Source organism: Chelonoidis abingdonii, chromosome 3 (assembly GCF_003597395.2).
Source record: "Chelonoidis abingdonii isolate Lonesome George chromosome 3, CheloAbing_2.0, whole genome shotgun sequence".
NCBI classification, from domain to species: domain Eukaryota; kingdom Metazoa; phylum Chordata; order Testudines; family Testudinidae; genus Chelonoidis; species Chelonoidis abingdonii.
This window is the reverse complement of record NC_133771.1, coordinates 171,284,304-171,305,770: the sequence shown is the minus strand read 5'-3', so window position 1 is coordinate 171,305,770 and position 21,467 is coordinate 171,284,304. Positions and strand designations below refer to the sequence as shown.

Here is a 21,467-nt window from a genome sequence, read left to right as displayed (position 1 = left end):
TCTAACACAAACTTTCAGTCATCACCTTCATGACTTACTATAATACCTCTTCCTGTTCTTGTTGTATTGCCTCCTTCTGTCCTAACAGTGGTACCACACTCAGTGCCCTCCCTATCTTTCTCCCACAAGTATATTTGTTCCTTTTTTTTCATTTCTATTCTTTTGTGTGGCGTGCCCTTCCTATTTTAGTTTTCCAAACTATTATTTTCCATTTAGCTCCATTTAAACGTCTCCTGAAATCTCATTTCCTCCGTGATGTCTGCAGTAACTTTCATAACTTTATCTTCTGTATTTTTAAACATTAAAAAACACACTTATGTCCACATTACATAAACTGAGTAACTTCATATTCATATTCTGCCAACTCTTGTCATCCTTCTTCCCATCCAATCCTGCCACTTCACTCCTTTCATCACTTCTGAAATTTAGACTGCTCAGTCTTTGAGGCAAGCACAAATCATTCTGTCTTTTGTGAAGCACTCCACACATTTTTGGATATTAATATACTGGAGGCCATATTCTGTAAAGTGGTACAGGTGTAGTCTGGCACAAAAGCCAGGCAACTCAGTGCAGTACTCATCCTACAGCATTACAGAGCCATTGTGAGGGGGTCTCATGCCTCTCTGTGTTGCTGTAACAGAAGAAGAAAGGAAGAGTGGCCAGGATACTCCTAGACATTACTGATTTTCAGATGTGGTTTCAGCTCCTTGGAGCTATTTGCAGCTGGTATAAATTACAGAAGCCCATAGACTATGTGTAGATGGATTGGCAAGCTCTAGGACCAAGCGAATGCTAAGATGAGTTGTAGAGTGGAAAGAGCTGTAGCCCACTGTTACGCTCATGTCATTGCCTGTGCTCTGTGCAGTTTATTTCATTGCATTTATTTTGCAATTTTGATTAGGGGGGAGGGATAGCTCAGTGGTTGGAGCATTGGCCTACTAAACCCAGGGTTGTGAGTTCAATCCTTGAGGGGGCCAGCTGGGGATTGGTCCTGCTTTGAGCAGGGGGTTGGACTAGATGATCTCCTGAGGTCCCTTCTAACCCTAATAATCTATGATCTTGAGTTGTACTCTGCCATCTAATTCATCCCTTCTGGTTACTTGTGCTCTATAGAACTACACCAGACTTTCATATATCTAGTCAGCTTTCAGAAGGCTGCCATTCTTAACTGGGGGAAAAAAATACTTTAGAAATGTTTTCCTCTTTCATCACAATTATGGTTATCTAAATTCCAGTACGATCAACGTTCAGTCCTGGGCTAATGACATGTCTAAGTTCCTTTATCTCCTGGACCATCAAGACAATGACCAAATGCCATAACCCATTTGAAGCAGGTTATTCTTTTATAACTCTGGTATCTCATGAGAGATCAGGCTTTGAAAAAAATCTATATAAATATGATTTTAAAGTAAAATGCTGTCATTATGTCTTGCTGTCTTTCTCTCCTTCCGCCTTGCTGGGCAGTAGAAGTCTACCTGTAATTTGTTTTTAGCCATGGAAGGGTACAACAAATGGTATTAACACTCCTAAAATTTCTAAAAATAGACTTTTCTGTAAAGTGTGGCAAATAATGCATACATAATACTATTTGTTGGTTATAAAATTTAGTTGTAATTTCTTCAATATGCTCTTAACTCATACAGGAGTTAGATGGTCATTCCAAACTTATGTCCCTAAAACATTTGTACTATCAAGACTGTGTGTGTCAGTGTTTGAAAGGTATATTTATGCTTACTACTATTGGCCCTAGAGATGGTTACTATTAATTTTACTATCTTCTTGTATTTTCTTCTGGGTATTGGCAATTCAGTACACAGAAACAGCTGTAGACAACCCCCACAATCTCTTCTAATGGACAGAGAAGCTAACCAGTTGACCAAGCATTCATCTGGCTGATAGTGTCCTTCCAACTGACTCCTTCCTAGAGCGAGATGTAGAAAGCAATTGACTTCTTTATTGGAAGACTGAGAAGACATCCATATCTGATATTGCTAACATCACCTTAGACTGTTGCCCTCTGTCGGTGTGTTGTTTCTCACAAAGGAGGGCAGTGTTGCAAATCTAAATGTAATATATAATTATTATATGTTATAATAATCAGTATAGCATACGTATCCGTGCATGTGTGTATTGTATATTTAATTTTATAAATCCTCTGTGGCTATTTAGTAACTGAAGTTACCTTTGATATGTAGGAGAAACCTGATCAATGTACTTTCTGATGAATTGTAACTAGATTAAGATCACTTTTATGTTCAGTATAAATTAGTTACAAATCATATTTTTTGTTAAGATATTGTTTTATACCTGACAGTTTATCACGTGGATGTTCTCAAAATTTCCACGCTTATTACATTTTGAGTTATGTATTTTAAGCGAGTTGGAGAGTTAAACATTTTTCCATAAGTATGGCTGCAGGTAAACAACCAATTTTAGTCCAGAAAATAGCTTCTGCTTCTGTCAACATGTTGTTTATTTTCTCCCTGAGATAAAAAGTTCAGTTTTCTGATATTTATACCAAGATAAAGTCAGTAAACAAGATTAATATAGTGTGGAAAAGGTTGTCAGCAACCCTGGCAAAGGAAATAAGTTGCCTGTACACAGAACATACTGTAAACTGAATAAAAGTGTCAGGTCCACCATGAGATAATGTGATCATGAACCTCTAACAAAGCATGACATAGGCACAGTCGGCTTTTCTTATACCCACAGTGTAGAAAATGGATTACTATATTCCAGGGATACCCACTGGAATAGCATGAAAACCTCATTTTGAGATTAATGCAGGATGTAACTCTCTAGAGCTGAGCCACATGTTTACCGATGGTGTTCAAGTAACAGTTTGGTTACTAATGTTATAACTTCCTGATTACATATACATTTAAAATGTTTTAGATCATCAGCATTTCAAAGTCCATATTTGACAAATAATGTGTCTTGCTCAAATTATAAGATAAAATGTAACAGGGGAATTTGTTTAAAAGCGTACATTGCAATGTCATTGTTACTAAGTGAATAAGCAAGACTGCTTTCACTCTATTAAATCTTACTAAATTAATATCAAATATTGGTGTCTGGAACGGCCCATTCTATATACTGGTTTGCAGGCAAGATTTCTTTGAGGCAGCAAGTTATAATGTTGCTACATCTCCTGCTGTCAGAGTTTTAGGTGTGGTTGTATTTGAATAATTACTGACCAGTAAAACGGGTGTTCTTTTCAAGTTCTATTTGTTTGAGAGATTCTACCCATTATAATGAAATTTCCCAGTTCACAGATAGGGAATTTCTGTGGAACTTGGCAAATATTTTGAACCTATGGAGCTTTCTGAAGGCATTTTTGACATTATATGAACATCTTCCAGACCTGAACCTTAAGATGTGATGGTTCTCCTTCTGCATAAAAATGTGTAAGAGTAGAGGAAACTTGTTTTTATAAAATATTCAGTGATTTGTCGTCTTTAAAAATGCAATGCATCATCCTCCTGATGAGTGATGAACTGTCAAATGTGGATAAGCAGAGGATCCATAGGTAAAAAACAACCCAAACCCCAATGGTCCCAGACAATATGTGCATATCAGCTGTTTATTTGTGTGGTTTCCAGGTCTGCTTTCAGTACTGGCAGCATAACTGATTTTTGTTGTCCTGACTTTGGTCATCTAGTGATTGTTAAGACTTTATCCGCTGGAGACTTTAAAGTATGTAATTGTAAGAGGACTTCTTGCTCCAAACAGCAGTAACTTCCATACTTACTTTCTGCATGTGTGCAACTTCAGCAGGTGGTTCCTAATGCCCCCTGGCTCCACCTCCTGTATGTATGGATAGCAGCTATAACAAGCAAATTGTGCTGCAGAAGAGCAGGAGGCTGCTCTGCTGTAGTATTGCATAACACCACTAAGCCATATTTTCCATATACACAACCTTTTCAAAGCCTATTTGTGACATATGAAGGGAGTATATAAGGTAAATACATAACTAGTCTTAAAAATCCTCATATTTATTTTTGATTGCAGTTGAGATTAAAGAAGGAACAACTGAATATGACATCGATGTAGTGATATACCATTTTATATGTATATTTTACTTTTATGTTCATTAGCATTTGCTCTGTGTTAGAGACTAAGACCTGGGTTTTCAAAGTAGCCTAAGGGAGTAAGAGCCATTTTAAAATCCCATCCTAACATCACAACTTTGTGTTTTTCTATATTTCTTAAAAAACACAATACATTCTGGGTGGAATTTTCAAAAGCACTTAAATCCCATTGTTAAAGGCATTTAGAACCCTAAAGATGCAGATAGGCATCTCTTGAAATTTTCAAAAGCACCTAAGCAGATTAGGCACCTAATCTCCATTAACATCCCACCAGGCACCTATTTGCATCATTAGACATGTAGACACATTTGAAAATCTGTCCATAAGGCTGCTAAACTTCTCAGTTACCTTTTGAAAATTGGGATTAGGCTCCTAAATCATTTAGATACTTATGAAAATACTACTTGAGTTATCAGCTGAAAGTATCACTAATTATTTATACTGTATTTAGTTTGTCTGTTACTACCTCACTAGGTAGTATATACTCTTCCAATGGAAAAATACAATGTACATGTAATACAGCCCAAGAACTCATAGCATTTTTATTTTATTTTTTTCCCTTTTTTTTACCCCCTCTTAGATTAGCACCGCAGGTCCAGGCAACAAGAAAATGGTTCACTTGTCCCAAGATTCTCATCACAATGAGTGAGTACCAATGGTGGGGGTTGTCACTGTTTTTATTATTATTTGTATTACAGTAGCAGCTGAGGCCCAAAGCCATATTGTGCTACACACTGTACAAACACGGAATAAAAGAGGGCCCTGGCCCAGTTATAGGACATATCCTAAGGATATTACAACCCTTTTAGCTTACAGTGGGTTTTTAATTGAAATGTGGAGTTCAGTGCTGCTTTGAATATGTTTTTATTAAGTTTTTTTATCCATATCCTTAAATTATATTTAAAATGTTATAAATGTTCACAGATATGCTAAGCAATAAATATAAAAGATTATGTAAAGACATTTGAAGTAATTTTCTTCAAAGAAGAATAACAAGAAGTTCAGAAATGTCAAACTACATTTCATAAGAAAAATACAATACCTAACACTTTTAAATCTGATATCCTGTGAGAAAACTTGTTCTCATATAAGTTCTAAGAACCAAAAGCCTGAATTGATTATTTGAGTACATTCTGACTGTGATGTTGCACTCCATATGCTTTATGCAAAAGCTCTCTTGTAGGTATCATTACAAAGCTTATAATCTACTTAGTGTGTTCATCCTATTTGTTTGCATGTATTATTTCTGTATCTGAAGTTAGGAGAATAAGATATAAACTTGTATTACTAATGTAAACATACTAAGTGGAAGCCATTAAGGGTGCTTCAGAATCAGTGAACTGTAAATAGCTCTGTTTACTTGCAAACCTTCCTGTGTATGGGTGGGCCAGCCCAGGAAGAATGGAGGCTGAGGTCTCACAGGACATGTGACCATGTCACCTGATGATAATGAAATCCATTTTAAACTTGGTACTTTTCCATTTAGAAGGAGGGGTGGGGACCCAGAGAGACAAAAGATTCCTGCCTTGTGCCAAAGCTATAAAAGGGGGTGGAGCAGGACAAAAGGGGTGGCCAGTCATGAGAGAACCCCTAGTTCCACCAGAGATGTCTGCTGGAGCTAAAAAGGACTGTACCAGGGGAAGGATTGGGTCCAGACTAGGAAGGGAGGATAGTCTGTGAAAGAAGCTTATTGGAACATCTCTGCAGGTGAGATTTACCTGTAATCAGTTTTTTAATGTATTAGGCTTAGACTTGTGCGTTTTGTTTTCTTTTGCTTTGTGACTGACTTTGTTCTGTCTATTACTTGAAGCCACTTAAATCCTACTTTTTATACTTAATAAAATCACTTTTGTTTATTAATGAACCCAGAGTAAGTGATTAATACCTGGGGGAGCAAACAGCTGTGCATATCACTCTATAAGTGTTATAGAGGGTGGACGATTTATGAGTTTACCCTGTAAAAGCTTTATACAGAGTAAAATGGATTTATTTGGGGTTTCGATCCCATTGGGAGCAGGGTGTCTGGGTGCTGGAGGCAAGTAACCTGCTGAGCTGTTTTCAGTTAAGTCTGCAGTTTTGGAGTGGACTGGACTCTGGGTCTGTGTTGCAGCAGGCTAGCTTGTCTGGCTCAACAAGGCAAGGTTCTGGAGTGCCAGGCTGGCAGGGAAAATGGACTCGGAGGTAATCTCACCACATCAGTTGACAGTCCCATGGGGATCTGTGTGACCGAACCTGTCACACTGACATCATTGGATACCAATAGATATTCCAATATATCATCATAGACCCGTGGTTGTATTCTATGTTAATAGAAATGTTTTTCTGATGTCTTTTGAGTAGTTTGCAATAAGACATTATTTTCTTCTTCTTTTTTTCAAATAGGGAATCCAAAAAACTAGGTTTACCAAAAAGAAGACAACCATAAAAGTCATGTCTTTACGTAGTTATTAGTGATTAATCTAAAAATAAGAAAATGAATAGGAATACCTTATTATAATCTATCTTACATTAATTTTATTTTTAAAAGGCATCATTGGAATTAATTTCCCAGCCAAAATTATAATCTGACTGTTAGTGTGATGTAAATACCTCACCACCTTCTTTGAATGGTGGTCCCTATTTGTATTCCAAGGTGGGCTTACACATGCCCACCATGTGCCCAGAGCTGAAGAGTTTGAAAGTAGTGTCCATTGGTCCACACATGCACCCTGGCTCACCTTGTGCCTCCAACTGAGAGGATAAAGAATAAGGTGGCCTGACTGCCTCTCCAGTTCCTTCTCACCGCCACATGGTCTGGGTTGGAACCTTAAGTGTCTGCAGTTTTGGCTTCTTTCTACAAAATGATAATTATATAGTTTGTAAATAGTTCAATAATTTTAATAGTTTTACTGTTTAGCATCAGATTAGTCTCCCAGGGGGACACCTCTCTCCCCTGTACTCCGCTATACCACATTCAAGTAGTCGACTATGCCCAGGAGTCTGAGCTTCAAACTTTGTGCTTCTTGCCCACGATCCTTCTTGGTCAGTGATGACCACAGGCATTGCCTGTACTACCTTGGGGAAGCTCACATCACAGCGAGGTACAGTACCTACCAATCGTTCCCCAGTTGCACCTGAGAAAGATGGGTATTTCATCTCTGAAAATATCTCATGGAGAAGGCCATGAGGCCCCAATTGGATCCAGGCCAGGGAACATCCCTCGTACATTGGCCTGATTCAGCAAGGAATGCGCCTCTTGCTGAGAAGTCCAGCTCTGTTATGGGAGAATCTACCCCCACAGGCTTCTCATGAGCATGAAACTAAGTCTTCCTCAAAGTCCACGTCAAAGAAGTCGGACTCAATTGTAAGCAAGCCTACTAGCTTGGCCTGTGAGAACTTAGGATGTACTAAGTCTCAGGGACAAAAAAGAGACTAAGTCTCACGACAAGAACGCCCATAAGCATTGGGCTCCATCGGTACTGGACTGTTTTCTGGCAGTACCATCGTCCCCGGCTCCTTCTAAACCCCAGGATTTGTCAGCACCAATGAAGTCTGATAACTGCCAACTTCAGATATCACCCTCCTCATAGGTTCTGACCACCTGGACAAGCAGAACTCCTCTCATACTGGAAAATCTGAATCTGTTGCTGTCTCACAGGACATTTTTGCTCTCCCAGATCAGGAATCCTCTACTCCATCAGTTTCCTCTATTTCGAGGAGATATCACCTCCAAGATAATTGACTGCTGGAAGGAGCTTATCACCCATCCTATACACAGACTACATCTCCCCTCCAACAGAACCAATGATACGACTACTGGAACCAGAATCAGCCTTCTCCTCATCAGGAGATTCTGAGCCATCTGATAAACCATTCTTCTTTTACCCTATGTATCCCTCACCACCGAAAGACCCACACAGGTTTGGGACCAACCTCTGCTTCATCTAACTAGGAGCCACTTGTTCCTCATGCAGGGGGAGGCCCCATGACCACCTATTGACCCTTCCTACTGGCCATATTGGGCACCTTGGGAGCAGTACCCCTCTGCAGAGTTGATCTACTTTGCCAGGGAGTTACCCTTGCCTCCCCTCCAAGGGGACACTCAGATCTGCCGCAAGCAGTTCCACGGGAACCAGCAAGATTGCCATTCATCATCCCCAGATGAAGAAGTGAATTCTATGTCCCTTCCTCCCTCTCCCCCCACTCCACTCTCCCATTCCCCGCGATGACTTTAAGCAGTTCCAGGACCTCTGCTGGAAAGCTTCAGATTCCCTTCGAGGAGATCCAAGACTCCCAGCAAAAACTCCTAGACATCCTGCATGCTTCCAGACCCAAGAGAATAGTTTTCCCTGTTAATGAAGCCATACTGGATCTAGCTAGGACAGTTTGGCACACTACTCCCACCTGTGCTTCTACTCCCAAAGGGGCAGAGGAGCATTATTATGTGCTGGCCAAGGTTTCAGAATTTTTGTTTTCTCACCCCGTCCCCAATTCACATAGTTCACATCACAAGCAGGCCTCAATTATTGCTCAAAACATGTTTGTGTGTCTCCTGGCTTACATGGCCTCATACACCTATATCGTCACGTTAGCAAGATTCCATCTTTGTTGCCTTCAAACTTGGCTGCAGTCGGTATACTCCCCAAGCCATCATTCCATGAACCTCATGGTGAGAGTTCCAGCCCAGATACTGTCTTCCCTGCTGTGGTGGACAAATTTTAATCAAGTATGGGTATCCCTTTTCTCCCTTCCTCTCTGAACAGGACCATTATTATGGATGCATCCCTCTTAAGTTAGGGAGCTCCCTTGAATAGCCACACAGCATAAGGAACCTGGATGTCTTGAGAGGCCAGGATGCACATCAATATCCTGGAGCTGAGAGAAGTACAGAAGGCATGCAAGTCCTTTCTTCCATGCTCACCATGTCCTTATAATGTCAGATAACATTACAACGATCTTTGACATCAACAAGCAGGGAAGGAGCAAGATTCCCCTTCCTCTGCACAGAAGCAGTCAGTCTCTGGAATTGGTGTATCAGCAATCAAATCAACCTATCTGCAACCTACCTTCCAATGAAGCAAAATGTGCTTACAGATGCTATTAAATAGTTGAACAAGAGTGGGAGCTCCCTCACTCAGTAGTGCACAATATTTTAAATCTGGGGGGAACCCCAACTAGGGATCATTTGCTTCTCAAGCAAACAGGAAATGCACCACATATTGCTCCAGAGAAGATCTAGGTCTCTTCTCTCAGGGTGTTGCTCTGCTTCTTGGTCGGGCCAGTTCAACTGTGCCTTCCCTCCGCTACTGCTCCTGCAATATGAGTTCTGTGCAACACGAGCATTGTGCAAAATCTGGCAGGACAAAGCAAGATTTATCCTGATTGCCCCTTCTGGCCAGACAGTTCTGGTTTCCTAACCTTCTATGCATGTCATCACGACCACAATCATCCTCCTAACGTTCCCCAAGCTCCTGACCCAGTGGAATGGCAAGATCATGCACCCCGATCCACATCCCCTCCACTTCTCAGGGCTTGGTATTTGGGTGGGCATCATCCTTGGAACGTTCATGCTCCAAAATTGTATGAGACATTCTCTCTAATAGTAAAAAGGACTCCACTAGAAAATGTTACTTAGCTAAGTGGAAGTGCTTCTCTTCTTGGGCGCAACAAGGTGGTGTTCTCCCAGAGATTACAGATATTCCTCTCATCTTGGACTATATCCTATTTCTGAAAACACCAGATTTGTCTGTCAGCTCCTTGCAAGTCCACTTGATGGCGATAAGCGCATACCATCTACGTTCTCAGGGCTAGTCGGTCTTCACACATCCACTGATCAATAGATTCTGCAAAGGCCTAATTAGAACCTTCCCACCTAGTCAGAATCCTGTTCCCCTGTGGGCCCTGAACCTTATTCTCTCAATACTCTCAAAACCCCTCTTTCCCCTCATTTCAGACTTTAGCTACTTGCTCCATGTCTCTTATTTCAGTGAAGGTCACTTTTTCTTGTAGCCATTACCTCAGTGAGAAGGGTTGGTGAACTTGAAGTGCCATCATATCTTCTATACACTATATTCCATAAGGATTAGGTTTCTTTATGTCTACACCCCAAATTCACCCCAAAGTAGTTTTGGAATTTCATCTTAACCAAATCTATTCACTTTCCTGTGTTCTTCCACAGAGGAATGAAGACTCCACTCTCTTGATGTTCAGTGAGCCTCGGATTTCTACCTACAGAAAACAAATCCCCGAGACTGTTTGTTGCTATAACAGACAAAGTCAGAGGGCACATCATCTCATCCAGAGAATCTCCAAATGGATCTCTAGCTGCATTCTCCTCTGCTGTCACCTTTCGAATCTTGCCCTGCAACCCCCACAATGCTTCGAATCTTGCCCTGCAACCCCCACAATGGGGTAAGAGCTCATTCCACTAGAGTGCAAGCAACAATTATGGCATCTTGTCAGGAGGTACCCCTCCTGGACATATGTAAAGCAGTCATGTGGGGCTTCATTCACATATTGCAAGACATTATGCCCTAGTGCAGGACTCTTCTGCTGATGCCTTTTTGGGACAGTGGTACCCCGCTCAGCCCTACTGCCTATATCCTCACACCCTTCTCCTTCTTACGTATTGCTTGCCAGTCACTAATAGTGGAGTACAATATAGACCATCTCTTGAAGAAGAGGTGGATATTTACCTGTAGCTGGAGGTACTTTGAAATGTGTGGTCCCAATATATATTCCACTACTTGCCCTCTTTCCCCTCTGTTTCAGATCTTATCAAGTAGTTGGTCCATCCCGCCCTTTATCCCCTCATTCAGAGGCTTGCGGTGAGCCAGAGTTCAGGCATGGACCAACAGACACTATTTTCAAATTCTCTGGCTCTGGGCACACAGTGCACATGCGTAACCCCACAGTGAACTACAGATAGGGACCACATATCTCAAAGAACTTCCAGTTACAGATAAGTAACCCCCTCTGTGGGTAAACATGACAGTTCCTGATAGATATGCTAGCAGGAAAGGGGTTTTTACCTCTAAATATGAGGCCTCATTTTTTTTTTACTGTTTATTAATAGAAGTAACTTGTATTCATGGACTCCTGCACAGTTTGGGCTGAGAAGGCTCTGACCTTTCTTCTATTATGTTAACTCACGTATGTGTGCATTCTCCCTCTATCTCTCCCTTTTCTCGTACCCTCCCCCCCACCTGTTCTGTGTATGAGTGTGCAAACTCAGTCTCTCACTTTCCAATTCCTGCTTTTTTTTTCTCTCCACTATAAAAGTAGAAAAAAGTAGCTGGGGTATTATTGATTTATACTACAATGGCCACTTGATCACCATATTTGAGGTCAGGATGGAATCCCCCCCCCCCCGCCCCCCGGACAGATTGGTAGACACCCTGGAGGTTTTTTCACCTTCCTCTGCAGCATGAGGTGTGGGTCTCTTGCAGATTTAAACTACTGTAAATGGTGGATTCTCTGTAACTTTAAGTCTTTAAAACATGATTTGAGGACTTAAATAACTCAGCCAGAGGTTACAGGTCTATTACAGGGTGGGTAAAGTTCTGTGGCCTGCAATGGGCAGGAGGTCAGACTAGATGATCACAATGGTCCCTTCTGATCTTAAAATCTATGTCATGATCATGGCCAATTGTCCTAGATGCTATGGTACAGGCTTTCAGGGTTTTCTACAGGATACTTAGTCTTCCCAAGCAATCCCACAGTATGCAGCATATTCAGTACTTTCAGAGTGTCAAACCAACAGGGCATTTGAAGACAGTACAAAAATTTCCAGGGACACTACTTTTCGGTTAATGGATTTGCAGGAACTGTGTTCAGAGGGGTTCTGAGGTTGCTCTACCTGGTTTGGAAAGAGTTCACTTTAAAACTGTTATACTGTTAAACTATATTAAAATGAACCATTTTAGAAATCAGAGTGGACAGACATTAAATTATTCACTGTTTAGAGGCCCATAAACAGGTTTGGAAATAACTAGTATTGTTTTTCAGTTAGTGACCCATTTAATTCTGTGACGATACAGTTTACATTTTAGCAGTATGTTTGATTCAACACCCCATATCTGATAACATGACTAAATACCTTCTACAGATTCCTACACTGCTGCTTCCACTGATAGACTGACTTGAGTCTTCAAGAATCATCTTGAGTCCTGTGTAGCTTCTGGTGGGAGAATGCATGGCCTGTCATTACTTAGTAACTGCAGCAATGTGAGAAATCTGAGCATGGTGATGGAGATGTTCAAAAATAAGAGCTTTTAAGTAAACATGGCCTTAGGAACTTTTTCCATTGAGTACTTCAAGGGATCATTTTGAAAACACTCTCTTTTTGGCTAAACAATATTGCCATTTGCAATTAGAACAGTACAACTACATTTACAAACAATGTGATGGTGTTTCTATGTATTATTTTAATGCATTGAACTATGTTGCTGTCAAGGCCGATTCCCCACTCTGGCACTTGGAGTGCAGAAGGTGGGGTCTGCAAGGATTTTAAAAATTAATACTGGCAGCTCTAGGCTTGTATTAAACTCCCAAGGTTACAGCTTTACTCTGACCTTGGCTTGGTAAACACTGCCACGACCCAAATGCAAACTCCTTTTCAGATCCCAGGAAGGTGCACTTTGGAATTCCTTCCTGTGGGGTACCCTCAAGCCCCTTCATCCCCATTCCCCCCTCCAGGGAAGAGCTGAGAAAGAAAACAAAGGAAATTAGCTGTTGCCACTAGTTAATTTAACAACATGTGCACAGACCTCTTGGGACAAAAATCCAATCCTGTTCTTAAAAAGGGTAAATTTTATTAAAAACAAAAAGAAAGTAAGTACATCTGAAACTTAGGTTTTTGCTAGATTTTAAAAGAGCAATTCCAAAAATTAAATACCCAAAATAGCTTTCTTGGCGATTCATTTTAAAGGTAACAAACAAACAAAAGCATCTGGGGTTAGCACAGAGGAGTCCACAGAAAATAAAAAAAATAAACTTAATTGCATCTTTCTAGACATTTCCTAATCTACTTATATATTTGAGTAGTTCTAGGTGTAATCTGATGATTTCCATACCTGGCAAAAAGCTTTTTACAGCATAGTCATAGCCCTGACTTTGCTCTGTTCCCCTCTCTAGAGAACAACACAGAAAACAAAGGGAAAGCTTTTTTCACAGTTTTTAAAAGTTCTAGCCTTCCCATTGGCTCTTTTGGTCAGGTGCCCACTCCCTTTTCTTTACCTGGGGGACTTTTTAACCCTTTACAGGTAAAGCAAGCATCCACCAAGAGAGACTTTATAGCTAGTTGGCTGGCTGGGTGTCCATAAAAGAGCTCTCCCCCCACCCCCTTCATTTATCACAGTTGCCTTTCCCCCAAGATTACGGGGCAATATATTGAGGCAGGGAAAGGGGGGAGTGTAGTTGCAGGTGCTCCTCTTTTTTTTTTTTTTTTTTCTTCCTAGATCTGAGATTTGCCCCCAACAGCAGCTGTTTAATCCCAGTATAATGCCACTGTAGTCACTTTTGGAGGCCTGCAGCCTGTTTCAGGTCTCGCTGAACGTAAAAGCCAGTTTAAAACCCCTAGTGGATACAGTGTGGGACGGCACTGTGCTAGCTCACCCTATATTTCATTCATGACCTGCAGCCCTCCTACTATTCCAGTGTTTTGCCTCTGTAAAGTAAGATTGTCAATAATGCCAAGTTACCTGACAGTTCTGAGACACGAGACCACCAAATTTATGTCAATGTACAACTTAAAATAGAATTCAAATCCAAGCCTCAATTGGTAAAATGCTAATATGTTAACGTATACCAGTTAGCCCTCAGTGCCTATAGATCTGTTAAACTCTAATAATTAAAAGTTTACACTTCAGTAATAAGGATAGCATTAAATTGTTATTAATAGCATATATTTCAATATGCTGATTAAGACATAAAATGTTAGCATTTACGAATTAAATTAATTTAATAGAACATAATTAAATGTAAAACTAATGGCTACTCAGTTTGCCTAAGAAGCGGAAATTCGCAGAGCGAGTGCATTCTTACATTCTATTCAAAACTGTAACAGACTTTGAGAGTTCCATAAAATATCCCATTAAAATAAAGCATAGCCAAAGGCTATATTTTCCTGGTGGACAATAAAATATCCAAAAGCACGCACAAACTGGTCAGATGACAGCACGTGCTTTAGGTAGTTATATTGCTAAACTCTTCTTTTCTTTTTCTTCCACAGCCACTGGTTTAGCCCTGGGGCTAGGAAGGAACATAGCCAGGTAAGAACCACTTTGATCAAGAACAGTTTACTTCATATATTTGAAGGAATTTAACTGTCTCCACTCCAAATCTAGTAGGTCACTATTTTAATACATAAGAAGTAAAGCAGCCTTAATTCTGTGTTTCCTTGCAAGCTACTGAAAAAACTTAGCAGCTAAGTATTTCAAAAGGTCTTTTGGTTAATATGCTGACGTGCCAAATGATACTAGATAAGCATCACAGTTCAGTTTTATTACCAGTTTAAGATTTCAGAATATTTTATCCTGATAACCAGTTTGTTATTAACAATGGTGCCTGTGTTTCTCTGAAAGTGTAGTCTTAATGCTTCTGTAAAATGGGGAACACTGACATTTTCCACAGTATTTAAGAAGTTCAAAACTGTGTGAGAACAGACTTGTAGGATGAAATCCACACCCCACTCTTACCCTAGGTAAAAGGGTCAGACGGGTATAAAGGGGCTGTTAAATCCCACCAGGTGAGGATTCTCCTGGTGCATAACCTGCAGAAGGCAGACATAAGCTCATGAGCTTCAACGTAGGGGGCATGCTGGGGATGTGTGGAGGCAGGGCTGCAATGACTACTGGGATTCCAGACAGTGTTATGACCAGCTTAGCAGCCCAGAGTGTCTGCTGTAATTTAGACAGGAGTTGAGGGCTGTCTAAATTGCATCAGGGGAGTTGCCCCAGCGCAGGATGGCACAGAGATAGCTTAAAGCAATCATAGCCCTCCTGTTCCCCTGGAAACTGCACAGAATCTCACAAGTTGTTTGTTGGTTACCTCATACTTAAGATCAGCGAATTTAACAAGAAAACACTTGCATTTGAATAGTGGAGTGTTGCTTAACTAATGACCTTCCTTTCAGACTTTGAAAAATGCTTAGTTATATGCATGACAAAGCAATAAGTTATTGACAGAACAAGAACTTTGTGTCAAATAAGCCTTTCCCTTCTGTATCTTGAACAAATTAGTTCTTTTCAAATACTCAGGAAAAGTAACTGAATACATCAGCAATACATCAAGCCTCTAGAGTAACTCATTGGGTCATATCTTAAGCTTTAGCAAATTGATGTAGCTCAATTGATTTCAGTGGATCTATGCTGATTTACACCAACTGAAGTTCTAGCAAATAGATTTTAAGCATCATAGAAAGCAATAAGTAATGCAGTAAGATACAAGAAAATGCATCACGTTTTTAGGACTATTCTGAACTCCACTAGCTTTGATAGCTCAGAGTTAAATCAGCATATCTGCTTTTCTTCCCCTTCTTTCAAACTCAAAAACAGACTCAGTCTCTCAACTAATTTTACTTCCTCGAGCCTGACGGTGGAAAAAAAAAATGAATCACAGTTTTAGCTGTAAATTGTGAAAGTATTTTAATACATATTATGATATGCTGGCTGACATTTAACAGCTACACAGACAACTTTATATGATATTTATCTCACATCATTTTGAAACTTTTATTTCATGTGGAAGAAAAACACTAGCATTTTAAAAGCTGGCTTTATGTTGTCAGATTCACAGATTGTAACAATTAACACGCAGTGAGTTGCAGTGTAAACGTAAAGAATTCATTTGTTATCGTTAATGTCTCAAATTACTTGATAATTAACTTAACTTGTACCTTTAGTACTACTTTTGAAGGTTCTGAAATGCAGACTAGCCATGCAGTTTTCCATACTAAGTGGTGTGTGTCCCAGCATCCGTTATGCTGGTGATATCTCTTCCAGCATGAAACCTGCAATGTGAATAACGCCAGTAATGGTAAATAAATAAATATTTTAATTAAAAAAAAACTGATTTTATAATTTTTAAAACAATTTCACCTTATGGGTTGTAAAATAATTATGAAAGCTTTTGTACTTTTGGCGATGGCATTGGGGACCCAGTAAATTTAATAAGTTTTCAGACTGTAGCTGAATCATGTAGTGAATGTAACGTCATCACTTGAAACAGAAACTAATGATCTGTGATGGGTCTACAGTTCAGAACCTGTAAAAGAAGGGAGAAAAATGAGTTTAACACTACTAAAAATTGACCCTTAAAGAAATTTTCCTACGGAAGGCCAGGTTGCATAACTATAGATTTTACCTGTTTTGTTATAATAATATTGTTTTGTTTAATTATTTAATTTTTGAAGTAAACATGTATTAAATTAGAGCTTATGTAATTACGTAGTTTACCCACTATATATCTAGAAATATGTAGTGGGTAAACTATTCAACAACAAAAAGATTCCCCCTCTTAAACTGGTTATTTGAAGTACTTGCCCATCTCTGCAGTGGTACTGTGAAGTCCCCAAGTGTGTCCCCCTAATTTTTTTCTGACTGCCTTCAGTGATGTGCTGCCTTAAGTCTCTATAGCCATTTGTGTAGCCAAGTCTTCAGTTCAGTTTGGCTCAGCACTTTGTTGAAGGCTTGGTTCCCTAAAATATGATTTTAGTTTATTTTGCTATTAGTTTGCACTTCTTCTGTGTAATTATTTTGCAACTATTTCTAAAGTGTCATTGTCACATTACCCTCACATTAAGGAGAATCATGTCAATTGGAGATTTTGAATAATGAAGTACTTTGATTTTGGAAAAGTCTTCACATTGTATTTATTTGGGAGAAATTTCAAAAATAGGTTGGTCTAGAACCTACATTATTTTAGTCACCAGTGCTAGCTAATAGCTAAAAATGATAGGAATTGGGTATTTAGCTTTTGTTGTTACTCTGAAAATTTCAACTTTTTGGGTTGCAGCAGAGTTTATAAGCATTGCTTAACTGTTTAGATACCAGGGTTAATCGGAGAAGTTTTTTAAAGGGAGCTTCTCTATGCTTTTCATAATAAAGAGAGTTTTGAAGGTGAAAGTTATTGATGAATGATTCTTAAAAATCATAGACTTTTCACAGTTCAGAGTCAGGGTAATATTTGTGGAACTCTGAAATTCTTTGCTTTCAAATGTTTTTTCTATAACTACAAAGTTCTAGTAATGTTGGGTTTAAAATTAATGGATATGTAATTATAACCTTAACTCTACATGTGTCTTCACAAAATTGTATTAAAATGCTGTAATGACTGACCATGAATTTATCAAGAATGCACTAAGTCCCCAACTTTTAACATTTCTAATGGTCTTGCCATAGGTGACACTGTTAAAATCCAATATAATACCTAATTTACCGTTAATAAATAAAAACACAAAAGATGACAAAGCTAGGATAACATTTAAAAAAAATAAAAATGGCTTTGTTTCCAACACGATTGTGAATATTTTTTGTGTAGCTTCAGCTCCTGCGGGATAACCGATCTGAGAGAGGACACAAGAAAAATATTTCAGTAAAAACAGCTAGCAGGTAAGATAAAGGTGAAAATATACTTTAAAATCACTAACTTCATTATCACTTCCTATCTCCCAAAATTTTATGTAGTGATTGACTCCATCCTTGATGGGCTTTTTTTTCTATCTGTAATTTAATTTTTATAGCCTCTTCTTTGTAATTTTAATCTTTTGTTAACGTTTGTATATTGGATTGGATTGATAATTGTATCAAAGCAGCTTATTTACTCTGACTATAATCATTTTATTAATCAGCTAGATAAAATGGGTGACCAAGTAGGTTTCCTGACTTTGCAGTATAACTCTAAGGGTCAAGCAACTACTGTGTTACCTTTATATAGCTATCTATCTATCATACATACATTAATGATACAGGTAATGGAAAATAGCTTAATGTTTGTGCAATCTTGTAGCATGGTTAGAAATGTCATTTTCCTGTTTAAAAAAAAACCCCAAAACACCTGATTAGCAAACTTTATGAAAACAAATCTTGTCCCTGACACACACACACACACACACACACACACACACACAAAAGTCAAGCATTGCAGTAATAAACAGTGACAAAAAATCATAATCAAATCTCCCAGGTACATGACTGTTCACAGATCTTTAATATGTTTGAAAATTACAGTACATAATTCCCCCACTCCCCAATATTCACTGTAACAGAATTGCTTTATAGAACAGAAAATTACAGAAATGTTTTCTTTGCTGTATACAAGACCTATTATTTACACAGAACTTTTACTTTAATTTGTAGTGGTATTATTTGGGATGACAAATAAGTTCTTTTGAAAAGGCAATAACACAGTAATAATTAGTTGCAGACTTGGGTAATATCCCACTTTTAAGGGAGAATAGGCATGTGGTTTTCAAATTTTTGCCTCACAGTGTGTCCAGGATCTTTAGTTATTTGGATATAGCCATTTTTTTTTCATGTTAGTAAATAGTGGATGTTACTAAATGCTGGAGTCTGAGACCAAATATTCACTTTGATCATATGAGTATTAAATATGAAAATACTTAATTTTAGCTGTGTGCGAGCTCAAATTACATCTTCCAAATGATTGGTTCCACCAGTAAAGCAGAATTTGTTATACACCTCTACCCCGATATAACGCTGTCCTCGGGAGCCAAAAAATCTTACCGCGTTATAGGTGAAACCGCATTATATTGAATTTGCTTTGATCCGCCGGAGCATGCAGGTCTGCCCCAAACGCTGCTTTACCACATTATATCCAAATTCGTGTTGTATCAGGTCACGTTATATCGAGGTAGAGGTGTACATTATCTTCACACAATTTATAAGACTCTTTCATCTGTTAAACATCTTCCAGGGTAAACAAATATTATTTTAAAGATGTTTGAAAACAATTTCATGGTAAGCATAGTTCAGAAATCATATTTATGCTTAGAACAACAGTATATAAAGAACATTGTCTTCCATTGTGCTGAATTCTCTCCATAAGTACATATTTTGGGCCTGATTCTCCTTTCCTTGCCACCATCCAAAATCTTAACAATTTTATATTTTACCTTTATAAAAGTTGTTATAAACAGATGGAAGAACTATATATGTGAAAAGCAAGCATGTATACCACATTGCAAACACACAGTAACTTATCCTTATGGGTGAAATCTATTGGGTTAAGTTACCAGTATAAATAGATTGGGTGGGATTTCCAGCGTGGCAGTACAGTCAGCTTCTACAACTTGACATAGTTTTAAGTTGCCATTCCCTCCAGAAGGGAGATCACCACCTTGCTGCTGCATTTAAAATTCCCAACTTCACCCATCTGTGTGGAGAGACAAAATTTCTTTCCTTTCAAGCTTATGAAAAAAAAATGGTTCAGATGAAGCTGATGTATTATGCACGAAGTTAATAAGAGGGCAAGTTCTGAATTGTACCTTTTTAGTAAATGTGAAGTCTCATTCCTGTGTACGGAATCTTGAAATGGATCTTTCAGATCTTTACAGATGTGGCCAAATCCTTTTAAAAGCTGTAAATTAGCAAAGCTCTATTGAAACCAATGGAACTTGACAAATTTACATCAGCAAAGGTTTTGGCCCACTCTTTAGCATAATCATAAAACAACTCTAAGTAAAGCTGTTGTATTTGAGGTTAATATATCCATATGCAGCTAAATTGTTAGTTGAATACAAGTGTTCGTTCTCACTTGAAAGTCTCAAGCACTCTAAGATTGTTTCTAAATTGCTTTTGCACATTTTCAGTGATTACATTTGACATGTAAGGATATTATAATTCAGATGATTAATCTCCTTTTAAAGGAAGCTCACAACAAATTATAACTATGACCAATAGAAATGTCTTGTCTTGCGGTTTATTACTAAATACAATAGTAGAAAATCAACAGATGGTAAACATTTGAGGGTTTAAAAAAATTGTTATTACCCAGCACTCTTTAGACTTTCAAGCTGCTAGTTATGTTAACTAAATGTATTATACTCTCCCTACAATTCTATTCACCCATGTCAAGTATCCCACAATGCTTTGTAAAGCTCAAATCAGCTTTGGCATTAGAAAATAGGAAGCCTGTCAAAGCCAAGATACATAAAGGGCGTGTCCTAGCAGAAGTTGAGATGAACCTCAATGCCCAACCAGTTTGGTATGTAGTATCCAAAACAGATATTAGAACAGTACAGAACAAAACAAGAAGTTAAGGAAATGTTAGACTGGTGGGTTGGATTTTGGTGTCTCCTAAAAAGTTTTGTAACTTGTAAAATCATGCTATAAATACTACTAGCTATAAATACAACTATTAGATAATGTTTTCACCTCTTAGCTCATAGAGCCGAGCTATACTACTGTAAATGCAACTTCTGTGTAAGATAAGAATTGTTTCCTAGAAGGAAGATATGCCTGTCTTGTTTTCATATTTTATTGCAGGTAAGTTTGGTTATTTGGTCTCTTAAACATTTTTAAGAATGAACCACAAGTGTAACAAAACTGTTGCCTACAGCTTTTAATCAATAAAGTTATATCTGTTCTTCTTATTCCAAGACTGGAGTTGCAAAATGTATTTCTTTGTGTAGTTTCCACACTGGCTTCTTTCTAATCATGTAGATATTTATTTTGGGGGGGGAGTTGGTGTTCTGAAAGACATTTTTTCTTTATACTTTTTTATGTTTACCTTGACTTTTCTTACACCTTCTGGATGAGTGACCACAGTTCTTGTGTCAGCATGTGGAAAAAAGTAAAGATTAGAGACCTACATTGCACTGGATCAATGAATTGTGGAATAATTTACTCCAGAACTGTATCAGGCAGGTAAGAAGGGATAAGCACTCAATCGGTCTGTTACGGTCTTTTTTTTTCTGTGTAGTAGTGTTGATACACTCTGGAGGAGCTTAAGTATATTGGGTTGCTCATAAAAGAGATAACAAACATTAAAACTTAAAAATGAAGATGAATTTCAACCCTATGTACACTAAATAGAGCCTCAAAGCAAGACTCGGACTGTTCGGTTTAAGAAAGAGACAGCTAAGGGGACTATGGTAGAGAGCTATAAAATCATGAATGGTATGGAGAAAGTAAATAGGGAAGTGTTATTTACCTCTTCACATAACACAAGATCTAGGGGTCACTCGATGAAATTTATAGGGAAAGGAAGCTACTAGAGCCTCCCCGAGATACTGCTTGGGGTGTGCTACAGACCGCTGGGATCTGATTTGGATATGGATAGAGACCTCTTTAATGTTTTTAATGAAGTAAACACTAATGGGAATTGTTTGATCGTGGGAGACTTTAACTTCCCAGATATAGACTGGAGGACAAGTGC

General features: G+C 38.6%; 1 protein-coding gene across 2 annotated transcripts in view; it reads left to right on the top strand.

Moving 5' to 3' along the window:
• Nucleotides 1–21,467, top strand: part of GPATCH2 (G-patch domain containing 2) — a 215,551-nt gene that overhangs the window by 130,697 nt on the left and 63,387 nt on the right. For both annotated transcript variants that reach the window (XM_075064334.1, XM_032786252.2), the window contains exons 6-8: nt 4,672–4,736; nt 14,302–14,341; nt 17,610–17,680. In XM_075064334.1, the coding sequence (XP_074920435.1) occupies nt 4,672–4,736; nt 14,302–14,341; nt 17,610–17,680 (176 nt within the window). The remainder of the gene's footprint in view (nt 1–4,671; nt 4,737–14,301; nt 14,342–17,609; nt 17,681–21,467) is intronic.